Below are 21,162 nucleotides of genomic sequence, written 5' to 3'. Positions count from 1 at the left end.
CTGTTCTCTGGGTGTGTGTTTAACTTGCAGCTTTATAGAGACATAAGTTATTACCCTTAAGATACCCCTAGTATATTCTGTTGCCTCGAGAGGAACAGCTTGATGAGATTTAGGGTTTTGCTTCTGTAACTCCCACCCACCTGCTGGTCTATTAAGAGGTTGATAGAGTTCTATCGATCCGGTCAGTGTGTGCATTCAGTTGAGGTCGAAGCTTTTATATGGTGCTTTACGTGCCTAATGTTGTTGTTTTCTTGCCAATCTAACCATTTATTCCCGCTCTGCCTCCTTTCTTCTGTTGTTTCACTTATTCATTGCCTCTCTCTTTGTCTCTCTCCCTCTCTCTCTCCAGAGCAAACCTGCAATGCCGAGAGAATCCATCCAAATCATCGTTTGCAGGAGGCTGGTTAGAGACTGAGAAAAGCCTTGACAGTGATGTCCAATCAGAAATAGCTAATCTAGTAAGGAGGTCATTAATGGAAGGACATTGAGGGTTTAAAGCCTTATTGGATATTGAATTCCTGTCTCCAGCAAACTCACTCACTCACACTGCCTCATGAACACAAATTCATTTGGGTAAACAAAAGCTGTAAACATTCACGTTTTTTATTGGATATAATCCTGCTGACGTTGGCTAATGTCACTGCTTGCCTCCGTCCCGTTCTGCTCCTCAGGGGGCTGAGCCAACCTGCAGAGGAGTATGGGCAGGAGGGTGGCTGACCCAACTAATCCAGTGCCTGCGCTGGGGGTTCCCCTGGCAGGGGGGCGATGGGGGCCGCTGTGCAGCGTCGGGGTGCAAACATCTCCCGGACTGCGGACTCTCCCCTCCATCAAACAACACGGCGGTCAACTAACCAACACACATCGGCCACTCACAATGGCAACCGACAAAAAAACGGCAGTGGAGACAGGGGGAGTTATCAGAAGTGACAGCAACAATCTGCCAGTGTCCAAGGAAACATCTCAAAACGAGATCAATACCCTGGCACAGGACGACATGGGGTCACAGGGGTCGGGCAGTGGAGTTTACTGCCAGATCAAGACTATACGGATGAACCCCAAGGACACGAGAGATAAAAGGAAAGCTCGGTATACAAATGGCAGCGTGGTAGCCTCAGATGTGGTGGGAGGGGTTTGCACTGAGGCCACAGAAGCTAAGGAGCCTGCCCGAGAGAGGAGGAGGGTTCAGTCTCTACGCGGGGAGGGCCATCGCTCGGTATTAAAGACAGGGAGCGTATGTACAACCGTGCACGCCACCCCACCGCGGCCATGTCGAGTGATGGCGACTTCCCAACCCAGCCTTTGTGGAACATGTGGGAGGAGACGATCACAGATTACACCGTGCACCGGCGCGTGTCGCAGGAAGGCTGTCAATCAAATAACAGCCAGCCAGACTTTACCTAATCCACCACGGAAAGCGTCTGTGGCTCCCAACCAGTCGAGAAAAGAATGTGCTCTGGACTCTCAGCCCTGTACCAAGAAAACAGACACAGCAAACGCCTCCGTGCACACATCAGTAAAGACTTCTCAAATACCACAGCTGTCCCACACTATACCAAAAACACACAGCTCACATTCCAACCACACATCACACATCCGGAACAAAACAAAAGAATCAAAGCAGCAGACACGGCCTCATTCTGCCGACTTTACTCATTGCAAGGACTCAGCCACACAAACAACAGACACACACTTGCACAACAACACAGATAGGACCAGTGCTACCACAAATACACAAAGACCACACACACCATCTGCAGAGGTGACAGAGCCAAAATTGACTGACAAACATAACTATGACCGGGCTAAAATCCAGCAGTCTGATGAACACACACCAGCCCGCGTCACTTCTAAACATCCAGCTCCTTTCCTTCACAGTAACTTAAAGTGTACAAACACCCCTCCTCTCCCACTAAAAAACTCTCCTAAAGCCACTCATTCCAAACCGGCCACACCTGTAGCGCAAACCAAAAACACCCAGGGGAAAACAAACACTCCCAAACAAGAACAGATCAAACTCAAGGACTACGCGAAACAGAAAAGCAAATCGTTTGACGACCAAACTCTGCCTTGTAAGACTCATATTAAAGCACAATGTAACGGGGCTCCAGGGGGATTGTTGGCTGAACCCGCAGGAAACCCACCACACAGACTGGAGAGGAAGTTGCAGAGCGTGGAGGAGAACCTACAGTCCAACCAGGAGAAGATCAAGGTGCTTCTGAATGTCATTCAAGACCTGGAGAAGAGCAAGGCCCTCAGCGAAGGGTGAGAGACGGGAGTTAATGGGTGGCGGTGCTGGGGACGGGACTTGGAGGAAAGGAGGAGAGAGAGGGGGGATGAAAGGATATAAGAAGAGAAAAAGAATAATTTTGAGGATGTTTTGAAATGAGAAAAAACAAGAAAGTTAGACAGTGAAAAATAGCAATGGAGATAAGGAACTAGAGAAAGAAAAAGAAGAAGAAAAGGAAGAGAGGGTGTCAAGGGAGTGCATTGGACTAAGAAAAGAGTGTCTTTAAGTTTTATAGCAATATATACAGACAGGCTTTCAAGTCTGTGTAATAGATTTCAAATGTCCGTGGAGAATTGCTTGTGTGTGTGTGTGTGTAATCTAATCCTGTAGGGATATACCTGCCAGCCTGTAGACAATGCTAGAAGATACTTCCTCTGTCCCTTCATCTTATATACTCCCCAATGTAACAGTGTCCCTACGAGACATTGCATTACCCACAAAAACAAACGAGATCAGGTCTTTTCTTTCTCTCTTCTAATTATTATTTTATTCTTAAATCCTTCTCCCCTGCTCCACATCATTTGTTCTGCTCCTCTTCATAAATCCCGGTTGGCTTTTCGGGCTAAATTTATTTCAATCAACGCCCTCCCCTTTCTGCTTGGCTCTTTAACCCAGCTTCAAGCTATTCATCCTCTTATCCACCTCTACCCCTGCACCCTTCTTTCCTACACTCTTAATTAATACCCTTTTTCTCTCTCCTCAGCTTTCTTTCTCTCCCACTGCACCTCCACACATGACTCGCGCCCGCAACAACTGAATCGCTCCATTGCCCCCTCACCATTATGTGATCTTCCCACTTCTCTCTGCCCCGACAACCTGTCCATCACTCTGCCCTGCTGTCATGCGTTAGCCGTCACGGTTTTGTTTCTCTATCACTCCTTATTCTTTGTCTCCCCATCCTCTTCACCGCTTCACCTTTACTGTCAGTAATTCTTCTCCTGTAGTTTGCATTCTATGTCTTCCTCCCATCCTAACTTTCAGCTCCTTTCTACCACTCCTTCCTAAGCCTTCATGCCCATTGGCTCTTCTCCTCCTCCTATATAACCTACAGTGTTTAATTATTATGTTTTATTATTTATTTATTTTTACATTTGTTTTGGCTATCCTTCCATAAAGCCCGGCTCTGTGGAGTGTACGGCTTAAAGTGGCTCTAATATGGACAGATACTTAAATCTCTGCTGTGGAACTTTCCAGCACCTCTTTGTTGCCTCTTTGATTAATTTCCTCCTCGTCTGGTCAGTGAGTTTTGGTGGGTGGCCTTCTCTTGGCAGATTTGTTGTGGTGGCATATTCTTTCCATTTTGCAATAATTGGTTTAATGGTGCTCGGTAAGGCGTTTAAAAAATTCCCATATCTTTTTTTCTAACCTAACCCTGAACCAGAACTTTGTCCCTGACCCGTTGAGAGATCTCCTTGGTCTTCCTAGTCTTCATGGTGCCCCTTGCTCAGTGGTGTTGCAGACTCTGGCCATTCAGATCATACTGAGATCAAACTAATTGTTTGACTTCTGAAGGTAATTGGTAACACCAGATCTTATTTAGGGGCTTCATAGCAAGGAAGTGAATACAAATGTAATAACAACTTTTTATTTTTTAGATTTTTCTTTTATTTCACTTTAATGTAACACTTTCATTTTAAGAACACCAAGGGAAGTGAATACTTTTGCGAGGCTCTGTAAAACTAATTCCTTACCCTTTTGCCTCATCTTCTCTAAAATAATCTTTCTATTTTTTATCTCCTTTACATGTATTTACTCTTCTTCACTCATGTTTCTACCCTCCTTCCTTCTGTTGAGGGTTAACAGATGTCTCTGGCTTCAGACTAATCCCTATCGGATTACCTTTGAGAAATGCAATTAATGTTACATTGCACAATAAGGCTCCTAAACTCAGTGTACACGCTGTCCTTCCCTGTGTGAGTGAGAGGATGCATTTGTGTTCTTCAGTGTGTCCGTGTTTGCATGTCCATGTCCTCTTGCTAACGCCGTGAAACAAAGTAAGAAAGGCAGACAAAAGATGAAAAAAGAAAGAGAGAGCAGTTGAGAGATAGAGAGAAAAGTAAGAGAACCAGCAAGTAAGAAGGTCTACATGTATCTGGGCCAGAAATAAAAGCACTTTAAGTGGACCGCTGTGATAAAAGTGTCGGTTGAGCTAAGAATATGTCGCTGTGCTTTGCTCCTTGTTTTCTTTTCTATCCCAAAGCATATACTTGTCTTCTGTTGCTGATGTTGTATTTGATAAAGACTGGTAGGAAAAATGATGCCAGCCACATGGTCTCACTCCATGTAATTAAAATGTCTATTTTATCAACATAAATCAGCTACTTCTTCATTTACACAGTTCAGTAAGATGCAGCCAAAACATCTTGGCAAAATAAAGTGTTTTAATTAAATGGCAGTCAGTATGAGCTTGTTAGATCTTTTTATCTGACTTTATTTTTTAAGTATTTTGCGCTGTAGTCTTTTTCAACCTTGATAACACAATTTGTATGTGTAATCATGTGGTTGTTTTTTTTCTTGTAATGCACACCAATTTTCAACACAGAAAGGCATTGAGATGTGCTCGGTGTCTCGTTATGTTTGGCTCCCAACTAATCCTACCTACGCAGTCACTGCACAGAAGGTGGTTCGTTTCACCTGCCTGGAATGCCAAGCAGGCAACCCACCAGGACTGTTCAAGTGTCCTGAACACTCCTGTTGGGGTACATCACTTGAGCTAAACATCACACGTTGTTTCGTGCCCTATGACAAGCCCGAGAGAACACGCCTGATGCTGATGCATTGAGGATGTGTGGGTGGAGACACCAATAAAAGTTGTGACACCAGCAGTCAAGAGAGCAAGACTTTATCCGGTAAAGAAAAGTAAGGCATGCTGTGACTGCAAAATGGTTATTTCTACCATATTCCTCTGCTGTTGAACATCAGTGTACAACGTTAAAGACATAGTTCAGATATTCGAAAATGGAGTTGTAAGCAGTTTACAGCAGCTAAATGTGCTTTAGCCACCTAAAAAGGCCCAGATAAGAAAATTATTATAATTTCAAGTGTACATTATATTTAGAATGTTTTCTCCACTTAAGATTGCTGTCGGAGTCCTATTTAAGTTTACATGGGGGGAACTAAAGCACTTCTATGCTCCCGTCAAAGCCACCAGACTCCTTACAGTAGGAATATGACGCAATGCACTGACTATGGATAAGTACCTCATCCAAGTACCTAATATCCCTGTAAGTCTGTAAATACTTTAAGTGACATATACAAAAACCTGATATCATCAATATCAATTTATTAAGGGCAATCGTTTTTCAAAGATGTCAAGGATATAAATGAATTAACAAAACAATATCAGTGGTAGGGAAAAGAAGGTATTTATAACACCGTGTGCGTAGATGCCATCTAGATGCACAAGTACGTTTAATTCAAGTTCTTCTTTAAGTGTGTATGTGTGTGTGCGGGTGTGTGTGTGTTTGTGTGTTTGTGCATGTTTTACATCTTTTGTTTCTGCAGCCGCAGCTCATACAGAACTGGTCAGGACATTAACAACTGCCCCACCTGCCAAAAGACAGCCTGCATCATCTACAGGTAACCTGATCACGATAATGAGCTTACACAACAGTGGCGACTCTTTCCTGCAGTGTCATAACCAGCATGGAAACTTCAGTATGCTTTTTATAACCTTGAAAATGTTCCTCTTTACATTCTTTTTCTCTCAGCTTTTACTCATTTTATCACTTTTTAGCAAATCGTTCTTTTCTTTCTTTATTTTTTATTTGCCTTTCTTTCTGGCATCCTGCTGTCTCTGCCCTTCTCTCCCACTCTAATAATTGTACCACTCATACAATATTATATGAAAAATGCGAGACCATGAGTGATCCCCCTGTGATATTGAAATTAATGCATACTGTATCCTCGAGATTACGCAAGGATGATCTCTCCAGGAAAGTTATTTACACATAAAAGAATGTTCTGTGCAAACAAAGCAAATGAATACAGCACCTAAATGGTGTGTCTTTCCTGTTCCAGTCGTCCCTTGTGTGTGTATGACCTAAATAGGTAATTGCATTCATAGATCCTCTGCAATTTACAGAGCTACCCTCACAATCTGATACCACATACTGTAGTTTAATCCTCCTATCCCCTCCACCCCATCCCTCTCTTATTCTCATCTTTCCATTATGTAAATCACGACATCTTTTCATCCCAAGCCTGCTCAAGTTCTCTTCCTTTCATCTCCAACTTTCAATCAAACTGGTTTCCTCTGTACCTCATTCCATCTGTCACATGCCAACGCTATAATCACTTGTGTCCCACTCCCACCCAAACCTCCAAGTTTCATTTCTCACACACGCTAGAAATGTAGGTTCTCCACAGACATAGAAAGAGCACCGAAAATATTTACTTGAGTGACTTAATAATCTGGCATTAAAAATGTTGTGCATGCACCAGACCAAGGCTATGCTTGAAGGATATTCTGCTTGTTTACAATCAAATGTTTATAATTATCCCTTGCAGGCCACAAGGGATAAAGACACATTTGACAACGTCTTTATCGCTTCAGTTCTCCCTTACTCGTAAAGACATTCGCCTCCCAGCAGCCTCACATGTTCATCCCTCCCGTATTTTCACTTTCTACTGTATAACTTGTTTTATCTCTCCATCTCTTAACACATGTTTGTTTTCTGAAACTCCCTCTTCCTCTTCACTCCCTCTTCCTCTTCATCCCATTCTTGCATCCCATTGATCTTAATTAACACAGTAGGATCCATAGCTAAGTATAAGTTGTAATGAACTCCAAGGGGAAAGGGCTGCCGTACAGTAACATGCATGTATATAACCATAAAGATGTACACGGAAGATGGAAATAAGCACACATGAATATTTTCTCACTTTACACAGAATACATCATTCTGGTCATTTTTAACGTAGTATTTCCTCACATGAATATAATGGAGCTGAATTTTGAATAAGCAACAAAACACAGAGAAAAAAGCTTCCCCCGAAAAAATATATTGAAAGCTATATATTCTACATAATATACTATATAGATGAGCAGTGTAGGAAATAAATGTTTACAGGAAGTGCTATTATTTTCTATTAACTAGTATTATGTCATTTCAAAAATAAACCTAATCTATTTTGCCTGCCCCTTACTCAGAACATAAACATTAGAAATAGATGGTCTGTCAATTACTGTAACTTAACAACAAATGATGACGGTAACATGATAAAAAGAAAAATCAGGAGCCAAACACAGTAGTTCACCATTAACTAAGGAGGCAAATTACCTGACAACTTAATGTAGTCTAATTGTTCTTTCTTTATGCATTTTCATAAACTGAAAAATATTTACACAACTGTTTTAATCATTCTGTAAAGAATTCGACAGCTTGACGTCAACCACTGAAGTAAACATCTGCTTTAAAGTAAGCCATGCATACTAATGCGGATTTCCCTCTATGGTCTTCATCATCTAAACTAAAAACCAAACAAGCTTTTGTAAATGTTCCCGTATCACTCTGCTGTTGTCCTATACACAACATATAATGTCTGTAACTCGACTAAATCACTCACTTTCAATGGTCCTGATTTAATAAACGCTCTGTTGGTGGGTTCTCTTGAATCTGCTTTATGAATATGAATGTTGCTTATGTATGTGCTGCCCACATCATTACCATCCCTCTTTTGTCTTTTCTCAGAGAATTTCTTTCCTGCTCCACTCTCTTTTTGTTTTTCTTGCACACATACAAACATAATCATGTTCAGCATACACACATGCTAATTAATCCCACAAAAAAAAAGAATCAGCTTTTATGGGATACTTTTGTATATGCATTTAATATGCATTTGCACGTACTCAGGCAAAATGCTAAACAATGAAATGGATAGACATGCTATGTGAAAGATGTTCATGACTTGGACAGATATGTAGCATCTGCTTCGTAATCAATTGTCTTTTCATATTTCATACGGAAAATTACACACATTACAAATGCAGAAAACATTTTCAATGGCCTGTTGTGTCAAACACACACAAAAGTCAGAAATTGCATTTGTTTGATCGGACGGCCTTGTCAAACCCTCAGAGGATTCTGGGTGAAGAGAGATAGGGAGAGTTAGACACACAAGCAGGAGGTGAATTACTGTAAGTGTGGGACTGAAACATCCATCCTAATGAATTGTGTTGGTTTTGATGTGGGCTTGGTGCCTGAAGATGTTTTGCCATTGTCAGCGCTAATTAATCTGTATGATGAGAGACAAGGGGGAGAAGAGGTTTTGACGGCCCCTCTGTTTCCCTTCCGAAGTTTAAAAGCACATGCAGACATATGCAGACTCATATACAGTGGGTACGGAAAGTATTCAGACTGCTTTAATTTCTCACTCTTTGTTAATTTGCAGCCATTTGCTAAAATCATTTAAGTTGAAGTTCTGTCTCTGAGCTCTTCGGTCGGTTCCTTCGACCTAATGATTCTCATTTGCTCTGACATGCACTGTGAGCTGTAAGGTCTTATAAAGACAGGTGTGTGCCTTCCCTAATCAAGTCCAATCCAATAAAAGTGAAGAACCATCTCATGGATGGTCAGAAGAAATGGACATCACCTGAGTTAAATATATGAGTTTCACAGTAAAGGGTCTGTATACTTATGGCCATGTGATATTTCAATTTGTGTTTTTTTTTATTAAATTTCTACAATTCTGTGTTTTTCTGTCAAAATGGAGAGCTGTGTGTACACTACTGAGGGAAAATCTACTTGGCTGCAAATTAACAGTGTGAGAAATTTAAGGGGGTTGAATACTTTCTGTACCCACTGTACATTCACCTTAAAGATATTCTTCTACTCATGTCCACTATATGACCAACCGTCAGCCTCACTTAAGCTAGTTATTGAAGGTTTAAAAAAAAGTATAGAAGCAACAAGAACACAGTCACACGCACATGCACAGTTGCAAAGACACTGACAAATGAAGCAGCAGCCAACTGTGCTGTAATACCCTGAACAATAGTGAGGGAGAGGTAGATATGAGAGGCATAGAGAGGATTGAGAGAGGGGGAGGTTGAAACCCAATGAAGTGTGTGGGTACAGAAAGACCCGACAAGGAAAAGTCCATCCACTCTAAAAAGAGAAAAATGAGTGAATGTGGGACAGGTGCACCACTTTATCTTTCCTTATGTATGTTGTGTGTTGGAACAATATCTGGTCGGGTGTAGTCATCGTACATCTCCTTTATCTTTTATTCATGGCAGCCGTCTTCCTTCTTCTGTGCCTACCAGAGCTTTTACTTTCTCCTTTATTCACTCCCTAAGTTCCTTCCCCAAGACCTTTCTGCTCTCCCCCTCTTCTAGTCCCTGGTGGCACTCATCCTCTACCCCTTTACCTACCTGTGACTTTTTATTTCCCTCTTTTTTGACCTTTCCGCCCTGTTTCATTAAAGCTTGCCTTTCTTTCATTTATCTATCCCGCCAATGTCCCAGCGGAGATTCAGCTTCTTTCCTCTCTCCTTCCATAAGTCCCCACCCTCACTCAGCCGTGGGCTTGTTGTCGAAGATGCATACGCTGGGTGTCAGGGGAGCACGTATGTGTTTGTACAGTATGTGTGTGTGTTGAGATACTGAATTAGGGGAGGGTGGGTCATTGTCTCTGCTCTTCTTGCCTCTCATCATGTGGCTCATTAACTCCAGATGCCGGGGCCCTATGCAGCTCCACCCCCTGTCATCCAATTCAACGCACATTCTTTCACACACAAAAACACAGTTGCCATAAGGAGAGGAAAAACTCAAAGTCTACTACACTACAACCTGCAGCAATGGACACTTCAGAGGGATGGTGAGAAAGAGAGCTGGGAGGGGGGGGTGACAGAAGCATGGAAAAAGAAAGCCAGGAGGGTCTGCCTTGAACACCTCCCTTGCTCCTTTATCTCCTCCATTTTCTCTTTGCTGTCCTCTCTTTCCTGCGCTCTTTTTTCATTCTCCTCCCACTTCTCTCGTCTCACCAGCCTGTGATCTAGTGGTGCATAAAGAAGAAGAATACTATGGACGTGAAATGAGTGTTGAGTTGAAACCCGTGTGGAAGTGTGTGTGTGTGTGTGTGTGTGCTGAGGGTGCATATATCTGAGTTAAGAACACGACATGACTGCATTATGTAAGTACAACCCCTCTTTAAGTTGTTGTCAGCATTTTGCGATACACTTTACATTATAGTGTCACTAAAACTCCTTCGCTCACCTTTCTCTCAATCCCTCTCTTTCTAATCTCTCTTTCTGCACAGTGGGCCTCCATCTGCCGTCACATCCCTCGGCTCATCCTCTCCTCTCTCTACCCTCACATCTAATCTCTTTTTGTGAAAAATGAGCTATATAAATATATTTGACATGATCAGACTCTATCCCAAGCTCTAAATTGTGCTCCCGCTGCCTCTCCCTCACCCCTTGTCTCTCCCCCCCTTCAACTGAATTCTCTTTCATTCTTCTCCAGTGTGGAGCATGATTTCCGGCAGCAGGAGGGACGCTTCCAGGGGGTTATGGAGGCCCTCGAGGGGGAGTATGATGTGCCTGCTCCCGCTCTGACCAAGCCCACGCTAGCCCCTGCCTCCTCAAGCCGTCCCAGCACCAAGGACCGTGTCAAAAAACTCAGCAAGAAGTGTTTCTGGTGGCTGTAAGATTTGAAAAAGCACAGGCCCCCAACTTTCTAGAATAAATCGTCTCCCTCACGGTCCCGTGGGTGTGTTTAAGTGCCATTTAAATCAGTGGTTGCACTTTCCAAGTTGCATCCCTGAAAATGGCACTTTTCCACAGCAATCCATCATCAGCTCTGAACATATACACCGGGGGACCAAGTAGAGAAAGAGGAAATGCACTAAAGAAGGAAACGAGGACCAAAGAAGCTGCTGAACTTCCCTCTGATATAGTTAAGACGGATATTGAGAACAAGATCTCAATGACCTTCTCTCTGTGAGGACCAGACTTCAGCAGCTAACAAATGATTAACCACTGACTCAAAGTGAGGATACCATTTTCTCATAATAATTCTGTAACAGAATGGTGAAGCATTGACACTTGTGAGGACAGACAGGTGTATTGTTTAAGGTTTTTTTTGGCAGTATTCAAGCCTTTTTATTAGATACGACAGCCGGGGGGCGCAGGTGGGAGTGGAACCCGCGGCCGCTGCCTCGAGGACCTTCAGCTTCTTTACATGGGGTGACTGCTCTAACCACTGGCTGAGTGGCTGTCTAGACAGATGGACAGATCTATGAACTGATTTATGCCAGGATGGATTCACGCTACCGCTGGAAATGAATCATCACAATAACTTTGGCTAACTTGTATCAGACATACGTAGGGGAATCGGAATGATTCTGAAAATCCAAGCAGTTAAACAACTAATCCAAATACTGTGTCTATGGACGGCATGGCAGCCAATGTTTTGATGTAGCAGCAACTGAAGAGCTAAAGAGGACATAAGTGGAAGAGAAGAAGAAGAGACAGCTTGCTGGATGGATATCAGGGGATAGAAGAGCACAAAAGAGATTGTGTTAAGAATACATTAAGAGACGATATGATAGGCTGATCACAGACTGACAGGCCGTGTCAGAGTATTGAAAGTTTTCTGACAGAGTGATTGATTCTCTACTTTATTACCATCCAAAATGAAGTGTTTTGATGTTAGCTCACACACACGCGCGCACACACACACACACACACACAAACACACACACACACACACTTGTGAACCAATGCAAAGGGTGGACCAGTTATCACTTCACAGTTAGTTATTGGCCTGTATTCACATTTCAAAGGGGTATCAACATTTGCAGTGTCTGAGTTAAAAAGATACCTGTACATTCTGTATGAATTATTTTGAAACTAGCTGTGTATGTCTGGAGTTTTTCTTAAAGGTATAATATGTACATATAGTATTATCCTTCAAAAAACAGTGTATAAACTAAAGTAAAACTCAATCATCACTTATGACCCACTAGAAGTGTGTTGTGGTGTCTGTATCTGCAGAGACCCTGCCCTCTGCCTGGATCTTCTCTTTTCAATTATTTTGAGGTAGGCAGGGACATTTCTGTGTGTAGGCTTGGCTCACATGGGTGTTAAAACCCCAGCTTATAATAGCGTGCACAATGAGCAGGTCTTTGATTCCCAACTGCCGCTTTATCACATCCCTCCCGATCAGTGTCACATACTGATACACAGAGCACACAGTGTGTCTGTTTTACCAACACACAGACAGAGACAGACAAAATGAAGCTCTGCATTCACTCATAATCCAACTGCGCCTTCCAGGTGGACTCTGTGGAAGTATGTATGCGTTTATTTTCTAAATACCATTTTATTCCTCTGATTTTTTTGCTTTGTCCTAACCTAATTGTGCTCCCTCTCTTTATTTACTCTCAAGCTCACTTAACCATCATTGTTCTCTCTCTCTCTATCTCTGGCCGATAATCCGGGGAGGAGAGGAGGGGTTGAATGCTGTGCTGTTTGTACAGTAAGCGATAAGTCCTACATATTATACCTTTAAGTTCACGTTGCACAAATTGTGCAGAAGAATGCTCTGTTGTTGTGCAACATATGGAGAGCTCCAAACCATAAGTTTTATGTGATTTAGTGGGGGGACCATTACATGTCTTGTAGAGCCAGGAGCATTTCCTCGCTGACAGCCAAAATGGATCAAAGCCTGTCCTCCTGTGCTTGTCAGGAGGAGAGCTGCTAGGGCTCTCGTCAGGACTAGCTTCCAATCCATTAGCAGCAGAGCTTCTAGCATTCTCACCAAGGTTGCCAGATTTAGTTTGGCTGCATTTAAAAATTTTAAACGACGTTTAATGTCGACAGCTGTCCATTTTGACAATTAAACAACGTCACTGTAAAATCATATCACAACGAGTACAAGAATGCAATATTTGTCTAACAACCTATATATTGGGAGACTTTTATTTTAAATCAGGAATTAAAACTCAAGAATCTGAATAAAGTCTATCCCTGCCGCAAACACACTCTCTCACCATTCTTTTGCACAAACATAAACACACATCATTTGCACAATGCTTAGTTCACGGAAGCTTAGAGGTTAACCATTAATCTCACAGGAACCCACTTCAAGCTGCTTCTGGCTGACAAGTTGCCACCAATTAGAATCCTGGATGACACTGCACTTCCTAATTAACAGTGTGAGAGCTTCTACAATGTCCCTCTCTTCCTGACATTCTTCTTGTATGACCAATAAAAGTGAGTATTTTAAACAAATGTGCTGGTGTTGCTTCGTGACTCTGAATGAAACTGCATAGCAGAAAAGATTGAATGGGGAGTTGGATTTTCTTGAAATCCAATTTAAACATCAGACAAAGTGAGAAAAAGGAACACGAGAGAAGGTTCTGCAAGGCTCGTCGCACATCAGGTATATATGGCACTTACGATAAGGGCATGCTCTCGACCCATTGTGATGACTGTCTGGTTTATGATCCTCAGCAGAGACACCACAATGTCCTGGATATGTTGAAATGTTTCCCCCTGAAACATAGAAATAGAGCAAAGTAAAAGAAAAAGAATGACAGAGCATGATTGTGATATTCCCTGATTGATTGTTAGATTTCCTAACGTGTAAACACACATGAAACACACACAGATGCAGAACAGGATCTGGTCCTGTTCAAGCAGCATCCGGTAAGACATAATGTTAGCTCTGACGGACATCTCACAACTTTTACCCTCGCAAAACATTGGAGAATCTTCAGGTATTATTTGTGTTGCCGTTTCCCCTCTCTTAGCCTTTCCTTATTAGATAAACAACCAATTTTGCACACACACCCAGGCTCCAAATGGATATTTGGCAGATCCATAAAAAAACAAACAACTGAATTAAGTTTTATGAAGCTGATATTTAAAGTCTTTTCACTTTTGTGTGTGGACATTAAACCTCAAAGGAACGTGGATGTGGATTGTTTTGAGCGGAACTGCTTTCCTTTTCATTCTCCTCTCATTGAAGCTCTTCTGTCATCTTTCTTTTCCTCCATCTGCCCAGAGGCAAACAAGGGGAATGTTATACGTATATATCTAAAAGTCTGTGCTCAGACCAGCCCCAAGGCAAATTACTGTTTCCTAGTTTAAATATCATAACTATTTGTCTATTGCATTGCAAGTGTGGTAGCACATTAAAGCTAGCATGTAGTAGTCCAAGTATGGTTGAACGTGCGGTCTGGAGCACACAAGAATGCCTTTTTCTGCCATTATGGTTGTTTCACCTGTTGAACACAAAAGGAAAATACAAACTGTGGATATTACCTGCAACTTTTGTAATAGTTGAGTCATATAAACAGCAGGTGTAGTCAACAAACTTGCTTTAGTAATAAAGAAAAAAAAACATTTTCTTGAGGTTCCCATGATTCAAAAAGTGAGATTTCCATGTCTTTTTTTGGATTATAAACCAGGTAAAGGTGCTATATTGATATTGTGTAAGCATCAAAATGCTCAGTTCACAGAGAAATCCACACAGACTGTATTCAGAATGTCTTTAAACAAGCCCTCAGGACTTCTGTATGGTTGTGATATTACAACTATAGGTACAAAGTGGCTGCAATGATGGTTTCGGCTGGAGGGGGCTTAAAAAGACAAGCCCTTAAATATATATAGATAAGTCTTCAGTTACATTATATGTAACTGTATAGCATAATAATAGCTTCTGATCATTTAACTGAGAATGACATTGGAGTTAGCAGCGGTGCATTGAAAAACTTAAATATTATATCTTTTATCAAATACTTCCTAAATACATTGATAATAATATCCTTATATGAGAATATAATCAGACTTTAGGAAACCCAACAAGGATGGTTTTCTTTTCATTTTGTGTGAGCAATGTTATCAAGATTTATTGCCCTTTACAATAACCCACTTCACCTGTATCCATTTAACACTGAACATGTAGTAACCTAGAAACGCCTTTAATAAGATTCAACTAAGTGCTGAAAATGACTTAAAATATTCAAGACATTGTGCTATCTAATAAGGAAACAAAACAAATCGTTGTTTGACCCATAAAGAATGTTAATTATGAGAAATAAGGACACAAACACACACACACACACACACACACACACACACACACACACACTAAGCTGACTCAGATTTGCCTAGAGGGTAGTAATTCACTAGTGAAGCATCTGCTGCAATCAAACACACCTTGCCTAGCCTTGTTCACATCATCAGACCCAAATGTGTCAGTGTGTGCATGTCCTTTATGTTTGCATGTCCTTGTGTGAGCTGATCAGCAAATATAAAAGCGAAGACCGAACAAAACTGAAAAAAGAGACCCCTGTGTGTGTGTGTGTGTGTGTGTGTGTGTGTGTGTGTGTGTGTGTGTGTGTGTGTGTGTGTGTGTGTGTGTGTGTGTGTGTGTGTGTGTGTGTGTGTGTGTGTGTGTGTGTGTGTGTGTGTGCGTGCGTGCTGGCCTGATAGCAGATGATTTGAAGGGGCCGGATGGGAATCCGGTAGGCAAGATTAAACCACATTTAATGCACTGTCTCAAAGCCACAGGGCATAGACAAGATAAACAACTGTGCAAGTCTTTGTCATTTTGCATATAATTTCCATCTCAGACTACCTCAAACTCATACACATTCACATAGTTAGGAGCAGCAGTTGATCCTGAATAAGCCTAAATCTTTCTGGCTGACTGTAGGTATTTTGGTCTCCTTGAAAGAGTTTCTCACGCTGGAACACGAGAGATGAGGTAGAATTCTTTCAAAGTACACAAACAAGTTGAAGTCGATACTTATTTATTCCAAATTGTGGCCAGACCGGTTTATCACCTCTACTGGCAAAATCATATGATAAAGAAAAACAGAAAACATTGTTTTGGGGAGTAGGGGAAAGAGCGAGAATGCCTTGTGAGCCATGTCTTTCTGCATCTCTCTGTTAGCGTTCTCCCTTTATCTCACACACACATGCATACAGCCGCGTAAACACACACAAAAGTTACTTATCAATGCAACACAAACTCTTCCACAGACATGAGCATCTGTCTATTGCGTCGTCCTCTCTTCAATCTCTGTTGTCTCTTGTATTTCTTTCTAGTTTGGAGACATCTGTGGTGTGACAACTTAATCAGGTACCACCCAGAGTGAGAAAGTGAGAGATGAAGAGATGGGTGAAAAACAAAGGAGAGGATGCAGGAAATAAGAGGTGGAGGGCGAGGAGGTGAGACTCTTCCTCCTCTAGCTCTGTTGTTTTTCTTTCCATCTGTTGTCTCTCTTTCTGTTCCGATTTTTTAAACTACTATCTTTCTAGCTCCCACATGGTTTTCTTGTAAAATCCCTTCGCCTTACTGTCTATGACCATGTCGGGTTATAGCTGTTAACTCTGTCTTGCACCTCCATTCAATATTTTTCATTGTTCCTGATTGGCGATGAGCAATTTTAATTTTTTTCTGTACTTTTCTGCTCTTGTACATTTTTTTTCCCCTGACAATATAATAGAATGGAATACATCTCTATGTGTGAGAAAGTCTTTTCATTGCTAAACAACATTGTCTGGGTTTTACAAAAGGCTGTACAGCAGAAAGAGCAGACAACATGAAGAAATGGTTGCCAAGGTTGTATTAAACTATACTATGAGCATTCTAGCAACACACATAATCTAGACCAGTGGTTCCCAACCTTTTTTTCCTTTAGGGACCCCTTTTCTATCAGAGTAAACCGACAACCGTGACTGACTTGAGTGATATTTGTTATAGCTATGTCATGTAATGTTCAGTGTATAACAATAACAGTACAGAATATCTGATAAGCTGTCAACCGGATTTACCTAAATAGTGAACACAATAACCGAAGACCGGTAACAGTACAGAATATCTGATAAGTTGTCAACCTGATTTACCCAAATAATAAACACAATAACTGCAGGAAGTTTGTCTAAAACGAGCAATTTGGATGAACTTTATGCTGATTATTTTCTGTGAATATTGCATCACATATGAGTTTTCCCGTTCTTTTTAGGAACTTTTAATGACAATTACAACGCACTAACACATTGTAATGTGACTAATTGAAAAATTGTAATCGTAAAAAATCCTGAATTTCCTTTGAATTTTAAAAATTTACTGTACATACAACATAGGCTTTTTTTTTGTTAACAAATTCAGCCCTTTCTTCTCCCTGATACTTGCCATTGTTCTACTAGCTCTTTTGTTGTTTTAACTGAGTACTTTTCTTTTGCAGGTTAAGGCTGTTAAAGAGAGAGGGGAGGTCTGAATAGATCTTGTGATCGGTTCTTTAAAGTGCAATTATCCTGTTAACATATCGTATCATCCTAATTAAAAATGACCAATTTCATTTAGTTTTCTGCACAGTAATGAAAATAAAGGCCAACATGTCCATCTGCAATTGGCATATCTCGAGAACTGTTCATCACACTTGGAGGGTGTATTGCTTGGGACGCAGTGATGTTCTTTGTGTCGATTTTGGTGTAAGTGGGACTGATGGGAGAGCTATAAGAAATAAGCTTCACATTTTGGCCTGTAACTTTTGATCTGCATGTCTCAGAAACGAAAATCAATTGAATTGTGTTCTAATCAGTTTTTCTATTTCTCCTACACATTTTGAGTATATAACGACCACATTTGGAACAGAACATCTCTAGACCAAACCAGAAATCCATACAGTTTTGTTATAGCTGTCCATCAAAGTTTACTCAAATGTTGTGGGTAGGGTTTATTTTACAAAACAAGTCTTATCTTCTGAACGCTTTGTGCTATTGCACGTGTAATATATGATTTCACGTGTGTGTCTGAGCAACCATGACAAATTTGGTGCCATTTGCTATGAAGGAAGTCATCTCTGTCTGTATGCATGCGTGAACGTCCTTCACATCTCTCAAGAAGCGTTCATCCAATCAAATTCACACTTGGCAGCCTTCTGCCCTCATGTAGTTTGATAGAAAACTTGAAAACACAGGATTGTATTTGTACCTGTCATGTCGAATCATTTTCATACCTCAACCGACCGAAATTCATATCATCACATCCAATCCATTCATACTCCTCTCTCACTGTCACTTGGCTCATGCTTCATTAGAAATATACAAACAAATAGAGCTGAAAAATAAGCCATAGCTTCTCTTCAAAGACTCTACAGGTCGTCAACAACTTGCAGGAGCAATTAAAAAGCCCTCAGTTGGATACTGGTGATGTATTTGAGTGTGTGTGTGTGTGTGTGTGTGTGTGTGTGTGTGTGTGTGTGTGTGTGTGTGTGTGTGTGTGTGTGTGTGTGTGTGTGTGTGTGTGTGTGTGTGTGCATATTAAAGGTGTTTAGTTCAGGAGCGAACTGGATTTTGTTTCTACAGACCGACATGCAGCAACACGCGTGAAACATAATCAATTAGATTCTAATTGGTCAAGGCCCGCTTCAGTGCACGAGGGACTGAAGACAAAACAGCTAAAGGCTATTCACATTATTCTGTTGGAGACAAAATGGACTGGTGGCACAGAGCTCAGGGGTGTGTTTTTGTTGATGCTTTAAAGTTAGGTGGGCATCTCTAACAAGCACTCAAGGATTTCCTTTGTCCAACCTGTGCATTTATATTATGCACATGTGTAATTTCAGTTTTATTTTAATCTTGTTTATTTTGCACAAATAAATCAAATTAAAATGAATTGAAATAAAAGCTCGGGGGTAGTTCAAAATTCATTGAGTGATACTGAAAAGATAAAGGACTCATTCATGGGCTGGATACATTTTTACCGTAACTCTTTCCCAATGAGAATTCTTGGTAAGAAGGCGGAGTTGTATAGTTCCAGAGCGAATGATGCTTGACAGTTCAGCCACTCATGTTTTCGCTGATCACCCTGCCTCGACTGTAAGCATCTAGTATTTATTTTCTTGGTTATTAGGCCGTTTTTATTTTTTTACCAGACCCTTTTATATATTTATATATGCAGATGTGTCTAGACAAAGTCTAAACTGAGTCACTCCTGGCACTCGAGTTAAGCCCCAAATGACCACTTAAGCTCTGACTTTGTTTCTTGCTGAAATTTCATTATATCTGTGGAAAGCCTGTTCTTTACTATAAAATTGCTGTGCATCTCACCACATTGTCCCTGCTGAGGACCTCCAGAATGTTGTTGAGCAACTCCAGACTATTTCTCCTCTCATCGTGAGGCCCGTCAGCCATACTGGCCAGCGCCCCGCCGAGCTCCCGCAGCATCATGGGTAACAGCACATCACGGCACTCTGTGAAGAAACAAAACCACAAATGTAAAAAGATGACAGGTTGAAGAAAACAAGTCTGTAAGACAAGAGAACAGTGTGAGGCGGCATATGCGAAAGCTATTTTTTTGAATGATGTTTAAGCGCAAACATCAACAGTCGCAACATCAAGATTTAATTTAATGTGATTCTTTTCTGAAAAGCCTTCAAAACCTAAACCCCCGGACCCTTACATCACTTGGTGCAGCACCTGTTGAGACAGCAGCGCCCACAAAGCTAGAAGTAATGACGCCTCTGCAATCTGAAAAAGAATTTCAACCCTAACCCCAGACTGCAAAATGGTGTGATATCAATCAAGTGTTCCATGCATGTCTGCTGCTCTGTCAGCCACAAAACTCATCGATCACCATGGCCTAACATTTGCTCTCTCCCATCTCTCGGATTGATCCTAATCTACAGTTAATTCATGTGTTCATATGGTCACACATCAGTAATTACATCAATATGTTAAAGTCAAAAACACTAAAGTGGGAAAGCAACTTCATTAATGTCAAGATATCCATAGTTAAACTTACTGTCTATTGAGGCATCTATTATTCCTATACTACTTACATCTGGTGCTTAACCACTCTATAAATCCTTTATGGGTGATACGGTCACAGTCCCAGCTCTGGGGATTGTCCAAACTCATTCTAGAAATTATAGGAAATCACTAAAAGACTAAAGCAGCAAAATTACTGCCGTGGAAAAAGAAGTTAAAGCAGACATTTTTAGCACCTTTCCTGAACAGTGAACATAAAATTAAGCTTTTTTTTAATGTGTCATACATCATCTCAAAAGGTTTTGCCTATTCAGTAATAAGGTGAAGACCTGTAGCTTAAGATATGATAAAAAAAATGTACTTCTTGCACATGGTGAACATCAATGGTGTTTTATGGCAAACGGGGGTCCTAATTTGAAAAATAAATTAACAAACTAGAATTACCGGCGGTCAAGTTGCAGTTTACACCTAAACTGTCCAGACATGCATAACTTGTGCAGAATATGTATTGAAGACTTTGAAGGAATGTAATAAGAGGTATTAAGTGTAATTTTTGGTGAAACAAGGACACACAGTGTAGGGATAAAGCCTGAAATCCGTGTGCGCCCTTACGCTATCTGTTTTGCAACTGCAACTTCTGCTTAGCTCAGCCCAAGACGATTGTGATTGAAGAGCGTTTTGTTTCTCAGTGTAGCCTGATCATACTCAAGCCCGGCTGTGGTGGAGCTAGGTCTAGCAGTACGGGTCTCTGAGAGGCGTAATAACTAACCTCAACCGCTGTTTGGACAATCAACTATCAACATATATAAAGCCTTAATGCAGGAACAAAAATAAAATAGGATGCAGTGGTTCAATAGAATCTAGAGTATATCATAAACCATCAGACTGCTTAACGTGTTTATTTGCTGTCCGACGATATCATTGATGCATCATTGACCTTTCATCTGCAAACAAAAACAATGTTACTGAAAGCATGATTAACAGTATGAGTCTATTGTCATGCCATACTCACAAAGACAAAACTATAGCTTATCATGAGGCTGACAAAATGCCTATCTGCAGAATGCATTGATACAAAAGTAGGCTTCTCAAACTACATGTTTTGTGAACAGCAACAGTGCCAAAACCCCCAATTTAAAAAT

At 41.1% G+C, this 21,162-nt stretch overlaps 2 protein-coding genes across 2 annotated transcripts in view; one reads left to right on the top strand and one right to left on the bottom strand.

Moving 5' to 3' along the window:
* Positions 1–21,162, bottom strand: part of dock2 (dedicator of cytokinesis 2) — a 110,005-nt gene that overhangs the window by 43,513 nt on the left and 45,330 nt on the right. The window contains exons 25-26 of the mRNA XM_083915827.1: positions 19,361–19,503; positions 13,694–13,789 (exon numbers count right to left, since the gene is read on the bottom strand). Of these exons, the coding sequence (XP_083771953.1) occupies positions 13,694–13,789; positions 19,361–19,503 (239 nt within the window). The remainder of the gene's footprint in view (positions 1–13,693; positions 13,790–19,360; positions 19,504–21,162) is intronic.
* On the top strand, positions 698–10,938 carry insyn2b (inhibitory synaptic factor family member 2B; the record flags this gene model as incomplete). The annotated part of the gene is made up of 3 exons (XM_083914852.1): positions 698–2,262; positions 5,792–5,866; positions 10,755–10,938. 3 exons carry the CDS (start codon positions 698–700, stop codon positions 10,936–10,938), a joined length of 1,824 nt encoding a protein of 607 aa, XP_083770978.1.

This window comes from Echiichthys vipera, assembly GCF_963691815.1.
Source record: "Echiichthys vipera genome assembly, chromosome: 6".
In the NCBI taxonomy this organism is placed as follows: Eukaryota; Metazoa; Chordata; class Actinopteri; order Perciformes; family Trachinidae; genus Echiichthys; species Echiichthys vipera.
Note: the sequence above shows the minus strand (reverse complement) of the source record. Positions and strands in the feature narration are given on the sequence as shown.